The sequence below is a fragment of the Mchenga conophoros genome, linkage group LG6 (assembly GCF_057382185.1).
Source record: "Mchenga conophoros isolate Kocher_MC1m ecotype Shallow Benthic linkage group LG6, M_conophoros_male_GT1.1, whole genome shotgun sequence".
Lineage (NCBI taxonomy): Eukaryota > Metazoa > Chordata > Actinopteri > Cichliformes > Cichlidae > Mchenga > Mchenga conophoros.
This window is the reverse complement of record NC_140531.1, coordinates 15,414,441-15,438,839: the sequence shown is the minus strand read 5'-3', so window position 1 is coordinate 15,438,839 and position 24,399 is coordinate 15,414,441. Positions and strand designations below refer to the sequence as shown.

The following is a 24,399-nucleotide window of genomic DNA, read 5'->3' as shown; positions in this document are numbered from 1 at the left end:
TAATTGTAATTTTTAATCAGTCTAAAATATAAAATCCAGTTTTTGTTCACAGGAACATATTATGGCATTTTTACAAGGATTGCTTGTTGTTTGTTTTATCAAGCAAAGATTAAGAAAGGTAAATAAACTATGTTACAATCTGAACTCTTGGCTAGAACGAGCTCAATTACGCTGGTTTCCAAATTCAATAATACTGTCAGGTCTTAAAGTGCAAGATGAGTCACGATTTCTTCAAACTTGCTGACAGCCTTACCATCACCAGAGTTTACAAAGACGTACAGTACATGGCGATCTCATACAAGTGTCCTTTACCACAGCTATGAGTTTCAGACTGCGTCAGCTCCTGACAATGATGGCTGTTGGACATTTGAGTCACAGGATTTTCACAACAAAGTGAGTGGGATTGTTTACCTATGAACCCCTTATCAAAGTCTGGACTGAGGACCTTGTTCAGATAAATAACCAACAGAGTCGAGCTGCTCTTCATTCTCCAACGAGACGAAACCACAACTGGCAACCAAAGAAACATGGCTCCATCACTTCTTACAACAGCAGGGGGACTTTTATTACTTTTCTCTTTCTCGTCAGCAGTAAGTCACTGAGCACTGTTGCACTTTTGCTGATGTAGTTTTATTGAGCATAAAAATTGTATTGATTGTTCCTTTTTTGTGCAGCAAATCCGAGGAGACAACATACAAGAATGCAGGCTCAATGATGGCTTTGTAAGTGCGCAGCTTTAAGTCAAAGCTTTAAATGTTCTTTCGGGATGGATTATATTTCTATAAAAGCACACTATCGTAAAGAGTTTTGTTTGTTTTGTTGACATGCTCCATCTGTGTTTAGGGAAAATACTGTCCAACCACATGTGGAGTTGCTGATTACATGCAAACATATACAGAAACGGTGGACCGGGATTTGGACAGCTTGCTAAGGGAACTGGAAACAATTGCCAATTTGACTCGAGGGGCTGAAGAAACAATTACCTACATGAAAGATACAGCTGTGGCACATCAAAAGAGCTCTGACCCGGGTAACGCAGTTATTTTGTGACATCTAATCATCTTAACACTTACATTGATGCGATCAGGTTGAGCAGCATATTGATGCGAAATCGAGAATACGGTCAAACCGGCTCATTTTTTCCATTTCAGACGTGCATTTCAAAAAGTCAACAAGTATCCTGGATGATGTTGTTCGGTTTCAGAAGACCATAACTGCTCAAGAACGGCAAATATTGTAAGTTACCTTACCAAAAGTTCAATTTATACTCTTATAACAGTTAGTTACTCCACTGCATTTGGTTACAATGCTCATCTGTTGATTGATTTTTTTTAAATCAACAACATATAAATGATTCTTTTTGTTAATATAATGTGTTGTTGCTGAATAAACATGAACTTCTGTCACGTTCTCAATGTGCAAAACACAAAACTCTAAAGGAAGCTTGAAACTGAATCTCGATACATAGCAGCATCAGTGTCCACCTATTCCCACAGTTCAATGCACTCAGGAGACATTTGTTACCCACCCTATGTCCCTAAAAATCTTTGATCTTATACGTTATATTAGATCTTTGTATAAGTTTGGGTTCATACTCAGGATTCATCTCAGCTTTTTATCTATGTATAAAACCAAGGTACATGTCATAGACTGTAATCCTCCCTTCCAGTGAACTTCAGAACGTAATCTCCTCCAATGACAGAAGAATGGCAGACTTGAAACAGCTCTCGAATCAGCTGCAGCAGAAATGCAATGAGCCCTGCAGAGACACAGTTGGGATCCAACCCACCACAGGAACAGGTAAAAAAAAGAAGAAACAGACCTCTAGGTCCGTTTCACAACAAGTTTCTCAATCTTGTCTCATCCAAACAACATTTGTTCTCTTTCAGCGTTTAGTCACAGGCTAAATCAATATGCTGCTTCAGAGCAGAGCAAACATTTATCTTAGATGTAATGTCCTGTGACCTTTTCTAGTGGATGTGATTACATAATTATTTACCCAACTTAGAAAATATTCAGGTTTTTGTGTTTCATAATAGGCTGCTCATTTTTTAAAATGCGTTTTTCTAATCAGACTGCCAGGACGTTGCAAACAAGGGCGCCACCACCAGCGGTCTTTACTATGTGAAGCCAATAAAATCAACGGAGCAGTTCCTGGTCTATTGTGAGATTGACAGCTTTGGACGTGGCTTCACAGTAATTCAAAGGGTACGTATCATCTGAGGCCATAAGTATCTTGATCTTACATTAAGTGATTCCTGTGTATTTATTTTGGGATGGAAATGAATAATAAGAGTCAGACAAAAGTCACGTACACGTGAAACCTAAGAGTAACCAAAAATCGAGGCTTTGGCTTTAAAAACAAGTCCTCTTCGGTGTCATTAGCATTTCTTTGGACCGTCCCTTTGACTTGAGAAATCACGACAGTGATTTAATAACAGAAATCATAAAATGAAACGTTTGTGATCTATTTTAATTAATCTCTAAATTTATGTAAAATTAAATATTCACTACAATTTTCATTAAGCCATGAAGGCATTAAATCATTAATGTTTTGTTAAGTAAGTGGAGAAACCACCCAATAAACTGATGAATCTGATCACGCCTTCCTGCCTACAGAGACGTGATGGCAGTCTGGACTTCCACAAGAACTGGGTCCAGTACAAGGAGGGCTTCGGTTATCTCTCACCAGATGACACCACAGAGTTCTGGTTAGGTAACGAGAAGATTCACGCGCTCACTACCAGCACCAATTTCCCCACTGTGCTCAGGATAGAGCTTGTCGACTGGGACGGCAACAAAAGGTACACACACACGATAACAGATTATGTAAGAAAGGGACTTGTGGACAAGGCAAACATGACCGCTCTAGTAGCGATGTTAGCTTAGAAGAAGAAAAGAGATGATTCAACAATTGTTACCAAAAACTAACTTTAGATCCACGATTCTCGGTGGCCGTATTTCTCCAGGTATGCCGACTATAACATGTTCAGAGTGGGACCAGAGATCGACATGTACCGGATGACCTACGGTTTCTACTTTGGTGGAGATGCAGGAGATGCATTTGATGGTTTTGACTTTGGAGAGGACCCCAGCGACAAGTTCTACACAGCACACAATGGCATGCAGTTCAGCACCTTTGACAAGGACAACGACAAGTACGACGGAAACTGTGCTCAGCAGGATGGCTCTGGCTGGTGGATGAACAGATGTCATGCTGCACATTTGAATGGAAAATACTACCAGGGTAAAACCCTCCTGGCTAAGAGCAGCCATAGTTAGCATAAACAGAGACAAATGCACTAATTAATGTGAGGTCTAAACTGTTTGCATTATCTTTATGCAGGTGGCAGGTACACTGAAAAGGATGCTGGTGAATATGGCTTCGACAATGGCATCATTTGGGTCACGTGGCACAACCGCTGGTACTCCCTGAAAGAGACCACCATGAAACTCATTCCCCTCAGCCGCATCACAACAGGAGGACAGCAGGCTGGAGTTAAACAGTTTGGTGGACTTGGAGATGCTTAAAAAAAGGGACCAGGTTTTTGTTATGCTCTCACTAACAGCCCTGAAAACTCCTTAGACTAAATAAAATGCCTCCATAGAAACTTACTGACTTTTTGTTTTTCTGTAATGTCTCCAGAATATCTGAGTTCCTTTTTCCTCTTCACTGTTTTTCACATCTTTAAATAAAGCTCTTTGCTTCTCTAGAAATGGGTGGTCAATATTTATATGGATCAAGTTGTTGTCAGCTCAGATATACATTAATGTAAAGTCAGTTTGGCTAGCTGCTGAATTATAAAACCAACAAAAAATATGTTTAAATGAAACAAAAATCTGTCTTAAGGTATAATGAACAGTCAGTTATATACACCTGTGTGTGAAGACATGCCCTGACATAAATGCCACCTTAAATACTTATGTTGTGTCCACTTTATTTGCTGTAATAAACCCCACAAACTGAATGCCACATCAAAGCCCTCTTACAGAACTTATTGCCAACTGAGTTTACTCTAAAAGCAACAAAACACGGAAACTAGGCCATGATTTTTTCTCTTTCATAAAATGAGCAGTTGTAAAATATCAGCATTGCCAGCGACCATCAAAGCACAACACCAAAAAGCTGGAAACACTTCAGTACGAGTACATAAAGGGTTCTTCAGAGAATATCTTCATTACAGTAATGAAACGTAAGGTAGGAGCTTAATAAGCATGCCCCTTATACCGTCAACCTTTTTATTATCGAAGAATTCATTCAATTTGCTGTCAGCGTTAATGTCGTTAGAATAACATTAACGCCATAACCGCATTAACACGTCAAATCTCCATATTTGCCCCCCGCCCCCCTCCAGATCTCCATCTCCATCTTTGCCCCCCTGGACACAATCAACGAGTTAACGCCATTTTAACGAGATTAACGCTGACAGCACGAATATATGTATATGTATATATATATATATATATATTTAATATATATATATATATATATATATATATATATATTAAATATATATATATATATATATGTATATGTATATATATATATATGTATATGTATATATGTATATATATATATATATATATATATATATATATATATATATATATATACATATATATGGATACAGTTTTTCACAGTTTTTCACAAATTAATTAGATCCCCACCCAATGCAAGGGAGGTTTATGCCATAGCTGTGTAAAAGCAAGTAAAAGTACTAAAAATACTGACTAGCAATTCTTTATTATTTTTTATGTGCAAGCTCTTTAAACATAATATTTTTAATGCCACAATATAGTTATTTTTGTTATTCATGAATTTTCACATTTACGGTTTTTCAAAAAGCAGAAAAAAATGCAGCTTTAAAAAAATAGTTATTCATTTACTTGAATAATAAATACATTTACTGAAATAATTATTCCATTAATTTGTGAGAAGTTCAGTGTGCCAGATCAAATTTGTCTATTAGAAATTGAAATTTAAAAAATAGCAACATAATTTTTGTTATCGTCATTAACGATATAATTTTGGTTTAAAACAATTTCTTGAGAGATTTACAAAGTATTTGTGTTTTCCTGTTTTTATGGCAGGTGGTCTAATGAATTAGTTACTGTGTGATCTCAGCATGTTGCTAACTGAACAAACCGTGTTGTGTGCTTGTCTGACCTAAAGCCATTTGTCGTATTGTTGCAGAGTTATTGGAAAATCACTGCCGTGTTTCTTTTGAACCACACCAACACCATTTATTTATTTTGTATTGTACTGGTTGTTCTTGTCCAGACGCATCATCAGACTCACATCAATATCTCATGGAGTTCAAATTCCACCAGATCCTTTGTACATAATTATGCCAAATGACACATGAACTGCTATGAACACTGACCAAAGACAGTCGGTGATATTTTTGTTCTGTTTTAGGTTTTTTTTTTTATTGTTTTTATTAGTTTTTTTAACTAATCTCACAATAATGTCAGTAAAATATTCATCTTAAACTAGATTGTTTGAATTTGCCATCCCACGGCACAGGCATCGCCCACACACAGCTAGGTTAAAGTTTAGACTGGATAACCTTTGATAGATGTTCTCTTCTGGGCAAACATAGTCAGGTACAAGAGGAGGGATAACCAAACTATGGCCCGTGACACCCCCCCACCCCAAATTAACAAATAACATTCTCATTTTATAAAAAAAATTTTTTTAAATTCTGACATTTCTGTGATGAATACTGTGTAAAAGTATAAATCATTCGGTGTTTTCTGCAGTAAGAGAGTCAGACTTATAATAATATGTATTGATATTTTGTATTTTACTCCTCGATTGAAATTATGTTCCCATGTAATGATTTTTTTGGTTATGTTTACATCGTAGTCGAATGCTGTAGTTTGTAGTCAACTTTTACTTTTGTTTGAGTTATTTCGAACAATTATCGAGGTAAATAAAGTATGTTACAAAAGAGACTCGGTTTGAGTTGCAAATCCACATCTAACAATTTCATCATCTCCTCAATGCAAAAAATGAGTAATTGTTATTGGGAACTTGCTTTGTTGTCATTAAGTGTTAGGGGCTGGGTCTGTGACCCAGCGTTTTGAGTTTATTTTGTATTTTTGTCTTTCTTCTGTTAAATTGCATCAATGTTGAGTTCTCATGTTATTTGGTTCAGGGTTCATTTGTGAGTTTCTTGCCCTCTTAATGGGGTTGGGACCATCAGTTGTGTTGTGCAGAAGTCATGTTGGTACACAGCTGACAGCCCTATATGACAACTGTTAGACTTCATATTATGACAAGAAACAATCAGCTAAGTAAAGAGAAATGACAGTCCATCATTACTTTAAGAACTGAACTGAAGGTCAGTCAGTCCAGAAACTTGCTAAAACTTTAAATGTGTCCTCAAGTGAAGTTGCAAAAACCATCAAGAACTACGACGAAACTGGCTCACATGAGGACCTCTCCACGAAAGGAAGACCAAGAGTCCCCTCTACCGCTGAAGATAACAGCACCTCAGATTAGAGCCCAGATAAATGCCACAGTTTATTTTAGTTCCAGTAGCAGACACATCTCTACATCAACTGTTCAGAGGACACTATGCGAATCAGGTCTTTATGGTCAAATAGCTGCTAAGAAACAACGACTAAGGAAAAGCAACAAACACAAGAGATTCGTTTGGGCCAAGAAACACAAGGACATTAGATGAGTGGAGATCTGCGCTTTGGTCTGATGAGTCCAAATCTGAGATCTTTGGTTCCACACGCTGTGTCTTTCCACGACGCAGAAAATGTGAACAGATGGTCTCTACATGCATGGTTCCCACTGTGAAGCATGGAGGAGGAGGTGTGATGGTGTGGGGGTGCTTTGCCGGTGACACTGTTGGGGATTTATTCAAAATTGAAGGCACACTGAACCAGCATGACTACCACAGCATCCTGCAGCAACATGCCACCCGTTTTATGTTTAGTTGGACGTCCAGGCGGTGTAAGAGCTGTTTGACCAAGAAGGGGAACAATGTCCTGGCCTCCACAATCACCTGACCTAAATCCCATTGAGATGGTTTGGGATGAGATGGAGGTGACGACCTCATGAAGCTCATCGAGAGAACACCAAGAGTGTGCAAAGCAGTAATCAAAGCAAAGGTTGTCTATGTTGAAGAATCTAAAACATAAAACATGTTTTACAACATACTTTTAGAATATTTCTGCTTATCTGAAAGTCTTTACACGGTTTACTCTTGTAGGATCTATTTCTCTTCTTACATCTTACATTTCCCTCTCCTGAATTTTTTTCTTCTTTTTGGCTATTATAAAAAAAATTCTGCCCTCCTTGTAAGTGTCCCAGGAACCACATGCCCGTCCATGTAAAGTTTATTTTCTTCCCACATCTTTGCAGATTTGAAAGTTAGCTGTAGCACTATAAACTAAAATCTTTCTTGTCTGCCTGATATGTGTCAACCAGCAGGGGGCGGACGTGAGTAAATGTTAGGAAGCACTAAAGTCTAGGGTTAAAGTGTGCCATTCCACTACCTTCAATTATGCAAAATCATGCAAAATACCACACATTGCTGTCAGAATCAAAACTAAACAAAACCACATGAAAAGTGGTTGAAGTTATATCCTGATGATTTTAATGGATCTGCCTCTAAGAATATGCACTTGGAGAGTAATTTACCCATATTGTAATAATACAACACCACTGTTTCTCTACAGAAAAGGGAAGCTAATTGTCCCCCTGAGTTGCAGTAGCATAGGTCAATTGATCATAATGAACCTACTGGAGCACACAAGGCAAATTATTACGTGACTTACATCTAATGCCTTAATTTCTGCATGGTTTTTACTTGATTTTTTTTATTTTGGTTTTCCTTACACTGCCAAGACAGAGCAAATAAGAGAGCCACCAAAAGTGGTCTTTACTATGTAAAACCATTAAAAGAAACAGAGCAATTCCTGACCTATTGTGAGACTGGAGCCTGTCCCAGGTGTAAAAACATTTGTTTTCTGATCTTCGATAATAATTTTTCATAAATTCCCTCTGTCGTCAGTTTTTGATGAAAAATCTGTCAGAATTTAACAAATGGTTCTTGTCTCTGCTCATTTCTTAATGCCTGACGTGATGGCAGTCTGTACTTCCACAAGAACTGGGCCCAGTACAAGGAGGGCTTCGGTTATCTCTCACCACAGAGTTCTGGTTAAGCAATGAGAGGGTTTACCTGCTCACTACTAGCTCTAACTTCCAAGTTGTGCTCAGGATACAGCTTGTTGACTGAGAGGGCAACAAAAGGCACACACACACAAACTCACACACACGATAACAGATTATGTAAGACAGGAATTGTGGACAAGACAAACACGACTGCTCTAGTAGCGAGGTTAACTTATAAGAAGAAGAAAAATGACTCAACAGTTGTCACCAAAAACTAACTTTAGATCCACAATTCTGTGACAGAGACAAAAGTACTAATTAATGTGAGGTCTAAACTGTTTGCATTATCTTTATGCAGGTGGCAGGTACACTGAAAAGGATGCTGGTGAATATGGCTTCAACAACAGCATCCTTTGGGTCACGTGGCACAACCGCTGGTACTCCCTGAAAGAGACCACCATGAAGCTCATTCCCCTCAGCTGCATCACAGCAGGAGGACAGCAGGCTGGAGTTAAACAGTTTGGTGGACTTGAGATGCTTAAAAGAGAGACATTTTTAATGCTCTCACTAACAGCTCTGAAAACTCCTTAGATAGGACTCGTGAAGCCAAGTTTCAACAGAAAATCACAGTTTTATTGCTGGCAATGAACAGAACAATGAACCAGAACTGGGAACACACAGGTAGACTCTGAAGGTACGACACAACACTGAGCAAGGGCAAACACTGGGCTAATATACACAAGGAAGTAATCAGGGAATGGAAAACAGACGGGAGACACAGCTGGGAGACATTGGGGCTAACGAGACAGGAGGAGCAAAGCTGGACACACTGACATAAGACACAATCCTTCAAAATAAAACAGGAAACAATACACACTAACCTAAGACACGGACTGGATAGAGAGAGATAGACTAGACACTGAACTAAACCTGCAATAAACATGAGAACACAAAACCTAAGAACTAATCCCTAAACAAGAATAACTGAAACATAGATTAATAATAATCATCATCATCATCATCACCAACACAAGCACTACAAGAGAATAAGAAAATAACCCATAATGCAAAAACACACCAAAACACAACAACTCAAAATACTGGGTCAAACTGACCCAGAACCGTGACAGGGGCTATGTTATTGGTGGGCTTTTGTCCCCTGCTATGGTCTCCCATGTCAAAGCTGTCCTGGGTGAAGGACCTGACAAAGAGCTGTTCAAAAACCCTTATGAAAAGATGATCCAGGGAGCAGTTCACCCTGCCTGATATAGAGTTACTTGGGCCCTGCCCTAAAGTCAGGCCCAGGGAGGGTGACCGAGGGCAAACACCTGGTGGCCGGGCTTTAGTGCATGGGGCCTGGCCGAGCACAGCCCATATAAGGGACGTGGGCCCACCCTCCTGTAGGCCCACCACCCTCAGGATTTCCCGTTGGGGGTCAGGTGCAATGTGTGCTGGCTGCGCTCAGGGGCAGAGACCCTGGCAGACCGATCCCCGACAACCAAGACTAGCAACTGGAACATGGAACATGACCTCTCTGGTGGGGAAGTAGCCTGAGCTAGTGCATAAGGTCGAGAGGTACTGGCTAGATATAATTGGGCTCACCTCGATGCACATCTTGGGCTCTAGAACTAGTTTCCTGGAGAGGGGGTGGAGTTTTCCAACATAGATGGCAGGATTCGGGTCAGGAAACAGGTCCTTACTGTCATTTGCATCTTTGCGCCGAACAACAGTTCAGTGTACCAGGTTTCTTTGATTCCCTGGGTGGGGTGCTTGAGGGTGCTCCACCTAGGGACTCTGTCATCTTACTGGGAAACTGTAACGCTCATGTGGGCAATAACAGTGAGCCCTGGAGGGGTTTGATTGGGCCAGATCTGAATCTAAGTGGTGTTTTGTTACTGGACTTGTTACTGAAGCAAACCACAGTTTGTCCATAACAAGCACCTGCGGGTGTCCATAACTGCATGTGGCAACAGGAGACCCTAGGCCTCAGGTCGATGATCAATTTTGTAATTGTATAATTAGATCTGTGGCCATATGTTCTGGGCACTCGGAGGTGCTGAGCTGTCAACTGATGGAACTGGAACCGATGGAGAATCTGAATGGAGGCGCCCAGAGCTCCAAACAGAAAGGAGAATCTGACCGTTAGTTGAACCTCTGATACAGATGGAACAATGTGGTTTTCATTTCAGTCATGCAACACTGGACCAGACCTTTTTCCTCTCAATGATCAATCTCACTGTTCACAATGAAGCAGTTCGCAGTCATGTGTGAAGTGGCGGGAATAAGAATCAGAACCTCCAAATCAGAGGCCATGATCCTTGACCGGAAAAGGATGGAGAGCTCACTACTGGTCCGGGACAAGTTTAAGTGGAGTAGTTTAAGTATCTTGGGGTCTTGTTTGCAAGTGAGGAGAAAGTGGAGCGGGAGATCAACAGATAGATTTGTGCTGCAGCGATGCGGACACTGTACCAATCCATCATGGTGAAGAGAGAGCTGAGTGTAAAAGCGAAGCTCTTGATTTACCGGTTGATCTACATCCCCACCCTCAGCTATGGTCACAAGCTTTGGGTAGAGACCGAAAGAATGAGATCTCGAATACAAGCGGCTGAAATGAGCTCCGAAGGGTAGTTGGCCCGTCCCTCTGTTCGTAAGGGACAAGGCAGTGTAAGGAGTTCGGCCATCCGGAAGTGGCTCACAGTAAAGCCACAACTCCTCCATATCTATAGGATCCAGTTGAGCTGGTTCGGGCATCTGACAAGGCTACCTGCTGATGCCTCCTCGGTGAGGTGTTTCAGGCACTTACCACTGAGAGGAGGCTCCAGCTCCAGGACAGAACCAGGGTACGCTGGAGGGATTATATCTTTCGGCTGGCCTGGGATTACCTTTGTGTTTCCCTGGACAAGCTGGAGGAGGTGGCCACGGACATGGAGCTCTGGGCGCCTCTGCTTAAGCTGCTGCCCTTGCAACCCGGCTCCTCTTGAAAGATGTTAACTCTGTATGAATTTGAATTTAAACACTGGGACCAGGATAACAAAAGGTTGAACATAAGTGGTGCTGGTACTGAAGTAAGTGGTACTGACAAGTAAACTGACAAGAAAATGCAACCGAAGGAGCATTTTCAACTAATTAGGTTAGCTGACAGCAGGTCAGTATAAAAAATCAGCATCTCAGAGAGGCAGAGTTATCAGAAGTAAAGATGGGCAGCGGTTCATCAATCTGCAAAAAACTGAGGCTACAAATTGTGGAACAATTTCAGAATAATGTTCCTCAGTGTAAAATATGGAAGACTTTTAATATTTCATCATCATCTGCAGTGCACAGGGAATCTAGAGAAATCTCTGTTTGTAAGAGACAAAGCCGAAAATCAGCGTTGTATGCTGGTGATCTTCAGGCCCTCGGGTAGCACTGCATTAAAAACAGGCATGATTCAGCCATGGAATCACTGCATGGGCTCAGGAACATTTCCAGAAATCATTAAAACACTCTCTTTAGAGAGAGCAGTTGTCAACTGTCATGCCAACGTTCAGCATGCCTTCCTTAGAAACATACTTCATCAATACTTTCTTTTTCATAAAATTAATTGTAATTAATTAGCATCGCCAGTGACCCTGAAAGCACTGTGATATAAATGACACACTAGAAACAGTCCTGTATGGATACAAGATATGTAACTAGATCACTCTCCAGTTACAGTAACTCAGCGTTGTTGTACCGGATTCTGGATGTAGCAGCTTAGTAAGGATATTCTTGATGCCATCCATGGCCCCTGACTTTGTTTTATTAAATGATTATAATAATTTGCTTTGGATAATCAGTCTTTTAATCATTTTATTACTTTTTACTTATATTACTTGTGACTTTTAGATTTTAGTTTGCAGAAATTTTGACTTTTAATAAATATTATCTTCTTTTCCTGTGGTCGCCGAGATAAACTATCTTTAAAAAAAATGCCTAACTGAACAAACTGTGAAATGAAATCTTTGAGGACAGAAAACCATTTTGTCACATTGTTGCAGAGCTTTCAGAGCATCTCAGTTGAATTGTTTATTTTGAGCCACAGTTTATTTACTTTGCATTGAACTTGTAGTACATGTCCCCGTGCATCACCAGACTCACATCGATAATCCAAATTCTGCCCAGCTATTGGCATGTGATTTTGCCGAACAATGCGCAGATTTCTAAAGCTTCTTAACAGGACAACATTATGTTAGTACAGCCAGTGACTCTTTCAAAAGCCAGTTTGTTTGTTTTTTTATTAAATTGGCCTCAGAAATTTTTGAAAAACACTGATATAAACATGACTGTTTAAATTTACTCTGCCACAATAACGCAACACACACACACTGCACCATTTAGGTTCAAATTCGAAATGGATAACCATTAATAGATGTACTCTGCTGGGCAAACATGATCTGGCACAGAAGGAAGCAAAACCAAATTTGGCCCTGTCCTCTCACCAAATCTCAAGCACACCAAATCAGGAAATCAAGAAAATGATGAAGAAAAGTGTCGTTGAAATATACATACAGCCCTGAACTCAGTAAGCTTTATGACTGTGTGGCATAGAAACAATCAATCAATCAAGGCTTTATTCGCCACGTGCAGGTTGCCCTGCAGTGAAATAGGACCCCCACCCCCCCCCACCCCACCCCCACCTTACAGACACAACACAGACATTACATGGGGATACAGGTCGGAGATCTGTAGCATTACAGAAAAAAAACCACTGAAATATACACTACAATGGAAAAGTACAAGAGGAAAAAAAGAGACCTCTACTCATGCTGGGCTCCTGGGAGGAAAGCATGAGAACAGGAAACAAAAAAACTCCTCTGCACAAAAAAGCAATAAAATTTCCACAGCACAACATTATGGAACACGTGACAAGCCACAGGGTCGGGTGGGGGGTGAGGAGTAATCCGAAGCAAACACAGCAGCCATCCTGCCCAGCGCTACCATTCCAGTGCGGGCTCAGACCCGCTGTGTTCCCAGGAGGGAACAAGCATCGAAGGCGTTTGGAAAGGGAGGAGAGATGAGTGTGTGCATATCAGTGTATATGTATAAATGGTAAATGGCCTGTATTTATATAGCGCTTTACTAGTCCCTAAGGACCCCAAAGCGCTTTACATATCCAGTCATCCACCCATTCACACACACATTCACACACTGGTGATGGCAAGCTACATTGTAGCCACAGCCACCCTGGGGCGCACTGACAGAGTATGTGTGTGCGTGTCCAGAGTTCAGCTGAGACAGTGTCCTTCGCCCTGCTAGGCTAAGTAAACAGTCTTCCAGCCAACCCAATGTTGCCAATGTGGATTTGTTCAGGCTCTTATATTGAGGATTTCATTAGGGACAATGAAAACAGTTCCAGCTCACACATTCTGAGTGGAAGCTGAAGAAATGCCACTTTGACTCCATAAGAAACAGTTCACTGCTAACTAGGCGAGGACTAGAGCAAATGAAAGTTTGTGTAATATGGTTATGTCCCAACAGTTCTTTGTTCATCTACTGAACATTAAACATGACAATAATTTGACTGTCGCCATCCATTAAAATAGGACCCTCTGGGAATCACCAAGACCTTGTATATTATGAGCTACTATTCATCAGTTAGAGGTTAGTCAGTCCAGAAATAAGCAGTCAAGGTGATCAGAAGTAAACAGACAGAACCATTTATAATAATAATAATAATAATAATACATTTTATTTGAGGGCGCCTTTCAGAAACCCAAGGTCACCTTACAAAAAACACAATTAATAAAAGGAACAATAGTGATAAAATACATAAAATAAGTTAAAATTACAAAACAGAGCGTGACAACAGATAAAATCAGCATTAAAGCGAATAAGCCAGTTTAAACAGATGTGTTTTGAGCTGTGTCTTAAATACGGAGAGGGAGTCAATATTTCTTAGTGCAGGAGGAAGAGAGTTCCAGAGCCGAGGAGCAGAGCGACTGAAAGCTCTGTTCCCCATAGTGATAAGGTATGAGGACGGAACAGTAAGATGAATAGCAGATGATGATCTGAGAGTGCGGGAAACAGTGGTGATATGGAGCAGGTCACACAAATATGAAGGAGCAGATTTATGGATACACTTGTATGCAAGAAGTAAGATTTAAAAATTTATCCTGGCTTCTATGGGCAACCAGTGAAGCTGCTGAAGAACTGGGGTAATATGAGCACTTAACGGAGTGCAAGTTATGACCCGAGCTGCAGAATTTTGAAGAAGTTGGAGTTTATGAAGGGACCTTTTAGGGAGACCAAATACGAGGGAATTACAGTAATCAATACGGGATGTAATAAGACTATGGACAAGGATGGCAGCAGCATGGGGAGTAAGGAAGGGACGGAGTCGGTGAATATTACGTAAATGGAAGTAAGCAGACCGTGTTATGTAATTAATGTGAGACTGGAATGAAAGAGTATTATCAAGTATGACACCCAAACTCTTAACCTGAGGGGAGGGAAGGGTGGGAGAATTTTCAACGTTAATGGAAAAGCTGTGGGATTTGGTTAAGATAGATGGTGTACCAACAAGTAAAACTTCAGTTTTATTACTGTTAAGTTTGAGGAAATTGGAGGAGAACCAGGATCTAATCTCAATAAGACAGTCTGAGAGGGAGGTAGGTGGGAGGGATGAATTGGGTTTAGAAGAAAGGTAGAGCTGGGTGTCATCGGCATAACAGTGAAAATTTAGATTATATTTTCGGAATATATAACCAAGAGGAAGCATATAAATAATGAATAAAAGAGGCCCCAATACTGAACCCTGGGGCACACCAGCAGAAACAGGATAGAGAGCTGAAGAATGGGATTTAAGTTGGATAAACTGAGTGCGGTCTGAGAGATAGGAGGTAAACCAGGTAAGTGGGGTATGACTAATACCAATGGAAGCTAACTGTCCAGTTCAGAGTCACACAGGTAGCTGTAGCCTGTGCTGTGGGGCGAGAGGCAGTACACTGAACAGACAGACAATCATTCTCACAATTTAGAAGCACTGATAAACCCATGCATTTTTTTTTCTTTTGGACTATGTCAGGAAATGGCTGGACACCACTAGATTTGATCCCTGTGGATGTAAAGAAACAATGCTAATCCAGAACAAGCAGCTATTAATGATAAACCTTTTAAGTGCAAAAACAAAAAAATCGTGGCCACAGCAATGGAAATAGGGCATTATTTCTACAATTAGCAGGAGTGGTAAGAAAGAAAGGAGCAGTAGAGCGCAGACTGAACTGGTTAAAGCAACTTGGAGAGCACAAATTATCATTATTATTATTATTATTATTAGTGTCAAGAAAAGAAGGACATGCTGTGTTCTCGCTTCACGCAGGAAATATAACGAGATTCGGAAGAGTAGAGGTTAAAGATTTGGCTTTTTTCCATTTCAACTTACCTCCTGGCCTATAGGTGGCGCTAATAAGCTGCTAGCTGTCCTTTTACCTCTTTACTTCCGGGGTATTCGGTCGTTGGAGCGTCGCGGTAGTCATGTTTTTGCGTCCGTGATACTTTTCGGGGAGCGTGCTTTGTTTACTGAAAAAAGGGATATTTTCCGCTTCTTTATAATACTGCTTTATTTTTACCGCCACAATGACTGAGGTAAGAAGATATTTGAAGTCCGTTTTTTTTGTCTTTTTTGTGCTTCCGCCCGCCCGGCAGACACATAGCCACGCTCGGCTAATAACTGCAACCACACGCTTATGGTTTTGTTTGCATTACACATAGTAAAAAGTAATTACTCCCAAAGTTTGCCGTGGTTGCACTCGTTTAAAACCCACGTTTTACTATTTATTATCATCTACAGGATGTTCAGAAGCACTCAGTCCACACTCTGGTCTTCAGATCTCTTAAAAGGACTCATGATATGTTTGTGTCTGATCACGCCAAGTCCATCGCGCTGGATGATGAAAGGTAAACGTCACAGTGTTACCTTCTAATGATTTGAAGTTGTGTTTTGGGGTAAATTAAATTCACATAGCAAGCTCTAATGTCATGTGAAATTGTTGTAGAGGTTCGATTGAACAATTTTGTACTAGCGCTTTGTATTAATATTGCTCGCTAGTCCAGATAAATGAGGAGGGTTGCCTCAGGAAGGGCATCTCATGTAAATAAAAAAATCTTTGCCAGTAGTGAGACCTACTATCATTTATGGTTTGGAGAGATTGGCAATGACAAAAAACAGGAGCTGATGCTGGTGGTGGCAGAGCTGAAGAATCTTTTCATTGGGCGTGACTGGGGTGGATAAAAATGAGTATATTGCAGGGAGATCTCAGGTCGAGTACTTTGAAGACAGAGAGCTGGATGTAGAGAAACAAGGCGGAGATGTTTTGGACATGTGCAGAGGAGGGTTTGGACAAAGGGTGTTTAAGATTGACCTCCCAAGCAGGAGAGAAAGACAAAGGAGGACATGCAGAGTGTTTGACACAGGACGATGTTCAGGATGGGGTGAGAAGGAGACATATGTTCTGCTGTTGTTGGGGAACAGTCAAAAAAGAAGGATTTGTAGATGCAACACTAAAGAGCATCAATTTGTCAGGAGTTTATTTTCAGTTTACCAACAACTCTTTTTGTCTGTAAATTTATACTGACATTATGGTAATAAGTAGGAAGTTAAAGCGCTATCAATTTCCTGCTCCAAGAAACAGAAATCTCTGCTGCTGAACCCCAGAATGTAAATTATATCTACTTTAATACACCAGTAAAAACTTCAGGATATTTACTGTGTGTTGTTCATGTGTTTCAATATCATTATGCTAATTTAATCAAACATATTAGATGTTTTAAGGGGAAATGCATCATTATGTCATCTGCTTGCAGCCACAAGTTGAAGATGGGGGTTAAACTGAAAGCAGACTACGGTGCAGTGTTACACCTGCCCATCCTGAGGGAAGGGAAAGACAGAGCCTCACACCTTTCGGGCAGCATGGAAGGCCACCAGAACTACGCTCAGCCAGGTGAGGATGAAAGTGTCACTGCATGTCAGAGTCACTCTTAAGTGTGCCAACAATTTATTATTAACAAATATGTGGAAATGTAGATATTTTTTTTATTATGTTTTGCTGTCAAAAAGCTCTGTTTGTCTTTAAATTTAGCTTTTCTTTGTTATTCTGAAACCTTTTATTTCAAAACTACATGATTTAAAGACATTTTGGGAATATTATTTATGTTTTAGGTGAGGACCCAGAATACCTGATCACTGGGACACATGCCTACCCGTCTGGACCAGGTAAATACTCTCAATTTGTGACTTTTTAATTTAATTTCATCATCCAATTGGAGCGTTTATAACCAGTATTTTTTTATTCGCCAGGGGTGGCATTGACCACTGACACAAAGATGCACAGGAATCCCAGTGACACCGGAGTACACTCCATGGCGTTAGTTTTACCCCCATCGCAAGCTAGGTAAACTTTGGCCCTCACACACACAAACACAGTACAAAGGGAGTCAGTCACCAGTAGTAATTTAGCATAAAAGCACTAATAACAAAATGTTGCTTACTCACACATAAACCATCATTTACTCTGTGGGTCATTTGTAGGCAGGACGCGAGTCGCACAGCAGCCAGTATTGCTGACATCCACCGGCATGCAGGAGGAGCAGAGCGATCTCACCCTCCGTCATCTGCAGTGGTAGGTCACAGTGTATTCCTACTTTTACTCAGCCTTATCGGTTTGAAAGAAAGAAGTGCAAAACTGATCATCCGTGTGTTTTCAGTCACTCCTGGAGGGAGGTGGGACCAGAAATTCTGCCCTCATGAGGAGAGCGCCCACAATGCCCAAACCTCAGTGGCATCCGCCATGGAAACTGTTTCGGGTAACTATAAATCATTTCAACTTTTCTAAGTTTAAGCTTTGCTCGACACGATACAGTGGGTAAGGTCTGGGTTCTGTGTTTTGCTTAACTGTAGTTTGTTTTGTCTGGTAGGTCATCAGCGGCCACCTTGGCTGGGTGAGGTCCATTGCTGTAGAGCCTGGGAATCAGTGGTTTGTCACAGGCTCTGCTGATAGGACTATAAAGGTGAGTCAAGCAGGAAATAACAGTAAGCGACAAACTAAAAATGGCTCATCTGACATGGACTGACTAAATTAGCTCTCCTCCGAGTCATCTCTCCTCGGGATCGTTACCTGTGTTTGTTTCATAGATTGTTTTCTGTAGGCTCCAACATGCCACAGTGCCTGCTTGCAACTTTAATACCCTGCTCTTCACAGATGATTAAGTTATACTAAAAGCCCAATTTTTACCTATTAAACTGACTATGTTTCTAAATTAATCTCAGATTATCTTAATTTGACTTGAAGGCTGCCTGTCTTGACAGATCTGGGACCTGGCCAGTGGAAAACTGAAACTCTCTCTGACTGGACACATCAGCACAGTGCGTGGGGTGGCGGTCAGCAGCCGCAGTCCTTACCTTTTCTCTTGCGGGGAGGACAAGCAGGTCAAATGTTGGGATCTGGAGTACAACAAGGTATACTTTCAAACAAGGGAGTTATTGGTTTGTGTCATTCAAAACAGTTTATTTAGCGGCTTTATGCTGTAATGATTTACACATTCACCTGTGAAGGTTCCTTTGGGAGGTGACACAAATGTTTTTTGGGGGCTGCATCTGGCATAAAAGCTTTTCCCAATAAAACAGGCACAGCCCTGGTGAATAAAGGTGCAACTGAAACTAGCTAACTTGCTTCTGTTGTGGCTCATTTTCTTCTTTTTCTCTCCTTGTAATGTTGTGGATGTTTCTTGACTATATTGGTTTATATTTTAGGTAATTAGGCACTATCACGGACACCTCAGCGCAGTGTATGATCTGGATCTGCATCCAACCATCGACGTGCTCGTGACGTGCAGCAGAGATGCCACAGCGAGGGTAAGCTCTTACTTTGTGTTGAATCAGCGAATGACATTGATGGAATGACCTAAATGGATCAGGTTTAAGCAGTACAGTGCAGAAAACTGTGTGACAAACAGCCACAGACTGAGCAGCAGGCATACCGTCATCTAAATGTTCTCCGTTGATGTTTCATCGTGGGACTTTCAACTGCGTTGGTATAACGACCCCTCACATATTGAGGTGGTTGTTAATCATAATGGAAAATGACCGAAACAGAGTAGAGTCAAGGCACATAGGTACTAGTGAAAAGAAACTTACCAGTCATGGATCGGCCCCCTCCAGCGCTCAGACCTCAAAGTGTGGGATCATCTTCACAGAGGAGAGAACCAAAGACAGCCAACATCCAAAGAAGAGCTTTGTTTGTCCACCACAAAGCCCAGACTTAAAATTACAAGAAAGCTTGTCTCAAAGAGAGAAGAGAAAATACGAAGAAACGAGGGGTGGCTCAACCCTTTTGCACAGTACTATATTATAATAATAATGGATTGCATTTATATAGCGCTTTTCGAGACCCTCAAAGCTCTTTACAGTTCCACTATTCACTCTCACATTCACACACTGGTGGAGGCAAGCTACAGTTGTAGCCACAGCTGCCCTGGGGCAGACTCTTCCACTAAAGGGCTGTGTTCAGATGTGATGTGGGTTATGAGATGACACTAACTGCTTGTCCTCCCGGTCCATGCAGGTGTGGGACATCAGGACGAAGGCAAATGTGCACACACTGACCGGTCACACAAACACTGTGGCCACGGTGAGATGTCAAGCAGCAGAACCACAAATTATCACAGGTACAATTATGTTTTTTCAAATCGCTCACAACAGCAGTATAAACCCCTCAGTAAGACAGGTTTTAAAGTGGTTTCTCTTCACTCTTGCCCCTAATGTGTGCTTGGTTTGTGCAGGGAGCCACGATTCAACCATCAGGCTGTGGGATCTGATTGCTGGGAAAACCAGAGCAACTCTTACAAACCACAAGAAGTCTGTGCGAACTCTGGTCCTGCACCCCAGACAGTAAGTGGTGTTTTATATGGTGGCGTTGGTTGGAGTGGAGGAAACGCAGCATGCAGACTCCTCAAACAATGCATATTCAAAATTGGTTTGTTGTTATAAATATGTTTTTACAGAAGCTCCTTCGACATGAGGCAGGTAAATGCAGGTGTTACTAATCGCATCAGTTAGTTTTAAGCCTAATTAATGTGATTAGTAACACCTTTGTTTACCTGTTTGATGCCAAAGTGAATCCTGTAATTTAAAAGAAATAAAGTTTTGATTGATAATGAAGATAAATTAAAGCTTGAGTCATGATTTAGGATTACAGGAGCACATTTGTTCATAACTTTAATTGCAAGAACTCATTAAGAGTTGTTGTTCTTCAGATAGCGATGTCATATTTGTTGTTTTGCAGATATACTTTTGCCTCTGGATCCGCCGATAACATCAAGCAGTGGATGTTCCCAGATGGAAACTTCATCCAGAACCTGTCGGGCCACAACGCCATCATCAACACTCTGGCTGTTAACTCTGATGGCGTGTTGGTGTCTGGAGGTAATAAAGAGCTGCGGTGCTGTCTTTAACTGTCTGCCTTTTTTGTTTGCTTGTTTTAAATCATTTTATTGAGGCTAATGTTGACCTCATTACACACAGCCGACAATGGAACTATCCACATGTGGGACTGGAGGACCGGATACAATTTCCAGCGTATCCACGCAGCCGTGCAGCCCGGATCTCTGGACAGCGAGTCGGGAATCTTCGCTTGCATGTTCGACCACTCTGAAAGCCGACTGATCACGGCAGAGGCTGACAAGACCATTAAAGTTTACAAGGAGGATGACACCGCTGTACGCTACACTGTTACACTCTACTTGTATTTCTGTGCCGATTCTTACGCAGCAGGAAATAAAATAAATAATAACCATGTTTTCTTTCCTGCAGACAGAAGAAAGCCACCCAGTCAACTGGAAACCAGAAATCCTCAAGAGAAAAAGATTCTAAAGATTTATTTGTTTTTCTTGCCACAGTAACAGCAGTGAATTATATTTCCACCAACTTTTGTTTGCTTGTGCTTTTTCTGTCAGGCAAACTCTCAGCTTTCTCAGAAGCATGCTCTTTATTCTAAAAACCATTTGCAGTCCTCGTTGTATGATGTTAGTCCGATAAAGCAGCCGTTACGGACTGCCAGGAACCTCCCCGAGCGTTTGTTCTTGATGATAACGGCTCTCTGATAGCTCTGATCCGACTCGTCCACCAACAGAAGCCACTCTTCACCTTCAGAAGGACAGACTTCAGAGTGGACCTGCTCAAGTCAAACCCTTCAAAGGAAATGTGTTTGGAAGTTTTAGCCAAGAAAGAAAAAACTTGTATTGTTTCAGCAGAATTGGTGTTTGTACAGACATGGAAAGTTTATTATGCTCCATTTGAATAAAGACCACATTTTTCACATGCCTGCGTTTGTTCAGTTGAGGTGGGTTTTGTGTACTCACCGAGGTATCCGTGGGTGAAGGCGTTCCTGTAGTACTTACAGCCGTCACCCTTGATCTCCTCTCAGTAGCACTGATCTCCACAGGACTCGCTGAGCTCCACTGTGGTTCTGCTTTCAGCAGGTTTCTGCATTATCTGCTCACCTGTGAGGTCAAGTTGGAACAGCAGAAATGTTAGATGAATCTAAAGTGGCTGCCACTTTGTAATTAAGTGGCTGACTATCAGTAGACTTGGGAAATGAAAGGCCTAGTAATGCTTAATATGTATTCATGCTGTGTACAACGGGATTATTCTATGAATAATTTTCCATATTTTTCTCCCAGTTAACAGTAATTGAATTGCTTTCATTAAAGCGAGTTTTTACCAGACAACCTTTCTATTGAGGGGGATTTATTATTCCTGTTGTGTAACGATGTTCAACTAAGTTTTTTATGAAAATGTGGCTCAGCTACGAAACAGTCTGGCAAATTTCTTCTGACCTCTGAAAATATCTTCACTTAGAGAACTGCTCATTGGTTATTTTCTCTTTTTGAGACATCCTTTGGCACATGGTGTTGTTTGTTAATGTTTCCATGGCTACCTAAGTCCTGCATGTAGAGCTTGGAGAGAGAACGACAGAAGGCTCGGCCAGGTTTCTTCTTCAGACGGGCTTTTCTTGGCTCTGGCTGCTCCTCCACCTCCTTCGGAGGTTCTTCAACCGTCAGTAGGTGGCCCGCATTATACATGATCTCCTCTTCTAGAGACCTGAGACATGTCAAAGTGCTCTTCATCCTCCTCTGCATTTCTGGGAGACGACAGCATTGATGGTTGAGAGTTCAGATGTTACAGTTAGGTGCACTTGTGATCTCTAAAATATATTTTATTTAGCTAAGATATTTTTTTCCAAGACAACATGAAATGGTGACATTGTTCCAGGAAATTCAAGGACACGTGTGACTGAAGGACGACACTTTCTAACAAATGCAGTTTCCGTCCTGCTAAAATTTCAGGTTTTAAAACGTGTGCTCCTCACCTGAAGTCCACCCACAGCAGGCCTGCAGTGATCAGTCCCAGCCACTCACTGGCCTCCCAGTTGTTTGTCAACATCACCGGCATAATGATGACCTGCTGTTTTTCGGCATAGTTGAGTTCCTTCTTACAGCACTGTGATGCCTGGTAAGCCGGAGTCATAAACGGACAGATCACAGCAGCCTCTTCCACTCCTGCAGCCATGCTGAAAACGCACACAGATTTAATATGCACAACACAGTAGTGATGAAGCCCATCAGAGATTAGAACAGATGAAACCTGTTATCCACGTCACTTTGCACTCACGCGTCGTTGATGTTGCCCGTCACCCCTCCTTCGATGTCCCTGTGTCCATCCACACAGGGAGCCCCTCATCTTTCAGGTGATCGTATATCTTCTTGACAAGAGGCTGATCATCCCACTGGTAGGAGAGCAAAATGTGAGACGGCATTTTTTTGGTTTTTTAAATTTTACTTAGATTTATGAGAAAGAAAAAGTCCTGTGATGCTTTGGAGTGGGTGGTTTCTGAGTTGCTGAGCAAACTAACCCAGACAATGAGCCCCTTAGCTATGCTGCTTGTTTACTGTGGTCAGATTACACCTGTTGTGCGGTTGCAGCAGGCCATGATCGCAACTACAAGCTGCAGGACAAACGAGAGGTCAGCAATGACAGTAAACTGTAAGACCAGCATTTTCCAGCCATTCCTACCATTTATTATTTATACTGAGCACAGTTTAGACTTACAACAGACAGACTGAAGTCTGTTATGAAGAAATAAGAAACGCCCTATTTGTGTTTATGATACCATTTACTTTAGCTATGACGGATATTATTGTAATGTTTTTCTGGTTTAAATATAATTAGTTTAGGTTTTTATGCAACAGTGTTTTTAAAGAAGCACAAACTGCACAAACAAATTTACATTTATTCAGAAATCCTTGTACATTAGTATCAGCTGCTAACAAACTGCAATCATGTCGTTATTATCAGGGTGGTTTCTTTCATCTTGTGTTAGTTTTATGCTTCCGTTTCAAAGAGAAAATCATAAAAAAAAGTATCTTGTTTGTGAAGTTTTAAATATTTTATGCAGAAACATTGAAATATTCAGGAAAAATTAACTATCATCATTGTAAAACTGTAAAATTGTATATAAAATAGGTTTTTGTTTTTTTTTTTCCCCAGTGAAGGAAGCAAGCTCCCATGCAGTAATCATCTTTTATACATTTCAGAGCTCTTGCTTGCTTTATGCTCCTGAGAGCTGTGGCAAGAATCTTCCCATTGAACATGAGATATCAATGTAAAGCCCAGGATGTCCTCTATTTGGTACAGCAGGACTTATTGGGATAGCTAAAATAAGTCAAAAGATATAGACCAAGAATAAATGTCCATTACAGAGGACATAAATGAATAGGCTGGTTCTCAGCTATTCATGGACTTTGCAAATGCACAACCCCCACACAGCCACTAGGGGGGCCCCAAGCTGCAAGCTCAGCCTCATATATTTGGGAAAATATTTAAATGACCTGTTTTCATTTGGAGCCAGCTGCTCTCTTCTGTGTGTTTACTGAAACACTTGTGTGGTTAAAACTGAAATGTGGGATATTGCCAAAGCTTGGCTGCAACGACAGGGAAGCTGTGGTGGATCATTTAAAAAAAAAAAAATCACCATTAGGATATCTTGTTGTGAATGAAGTCTGCATATGATGTATGACTGACAGCCTCACATCTTCACGAGGAGAATAAGGGTGGCCCAGGCTGCAGTGAAACCCGGATTGCATCAAAATGTGTTTATTTTTTAAGCATAAAATTAAGAAAAGAAGAAGAAATCTACAGAAATATGCCCATGATAAAGGAAATATTTGCTTCTGTGGAGGAGGAGCCAGAATTT

The 24,399-nt window shown here is 41.0% G+C and overlaps 2 protein-coding genes and 1 pseudogene across 2 annotated transcripts; 2 read left to right on the top strand and 1 right to left on the bottom strand.

Moving 5' to 3' along the window:
• Nucleotides 1-431: 431 nt before the first annotated feature.
• On the top strand, nt 432-3,717 carry fgg (fibrinogen gamma chain). The gene is made up of 9 exons (XM_085276414.1): nt 432-590; nt 675-722; nt 844-1,030; nt 1,152-1,236; nt 1,670-1,800; nt 2,075-2,208; nt 2,620-2,804; nt 2,970-3,247; nt 3,347-3,717. The coding sequence occupies exons 1-9, from the start codon at nt 528-530 to the stop codon at nt 3,529-3,531; spliced, it is 1,296 nt and encodes a 431-aa protein (XP_085132540.1). The 5' UTR covers nt 432-527; the 3' UTR covers nt 3,532-3,717.
• Nucleotides 3,718-15,584: 11,867 nt separating this feature from the next.
• plrg1 (pleiotropic regulator 1) lies at nt 15,585-21,464 on the top strand. Its single transcript, XM_085276413.1, has 15 exons — nt 15,585-15,736; nt 15,942-16,048; nt 16,955-17,091; nt 17,310-17,363; nt 17,448-17,541; nt 17,679-17,769; nt 17,855-17,953; nt 18,065-18,157; nt 18,456-18,605; nt 18,900-19,001; nt 19,711-19,813; nt 19,928-20,036; nt 20,431-20,570; nt 20,670-20,863; nt 20,958-21,464. The coding sequence occupies exons 1-15, from the start codon at nt 15,728-15,730 to the stop codon at nt 21,015-21,017; spliced, it is 1,542 nt and encodes a 513-aa protein (XP_085132539.1). The 5' UTR covers nt 15,585-15,727; the 3' UTR covers nt 21,018-21,464.
• Nucleotides 21,133-22,962, bottom strand: LOC146572358 (uncharacterized; annotated as a pseudogene).
• Between the last annotated feature and the right edge of the window lie 1,437 nt (nt 22,963-24,399).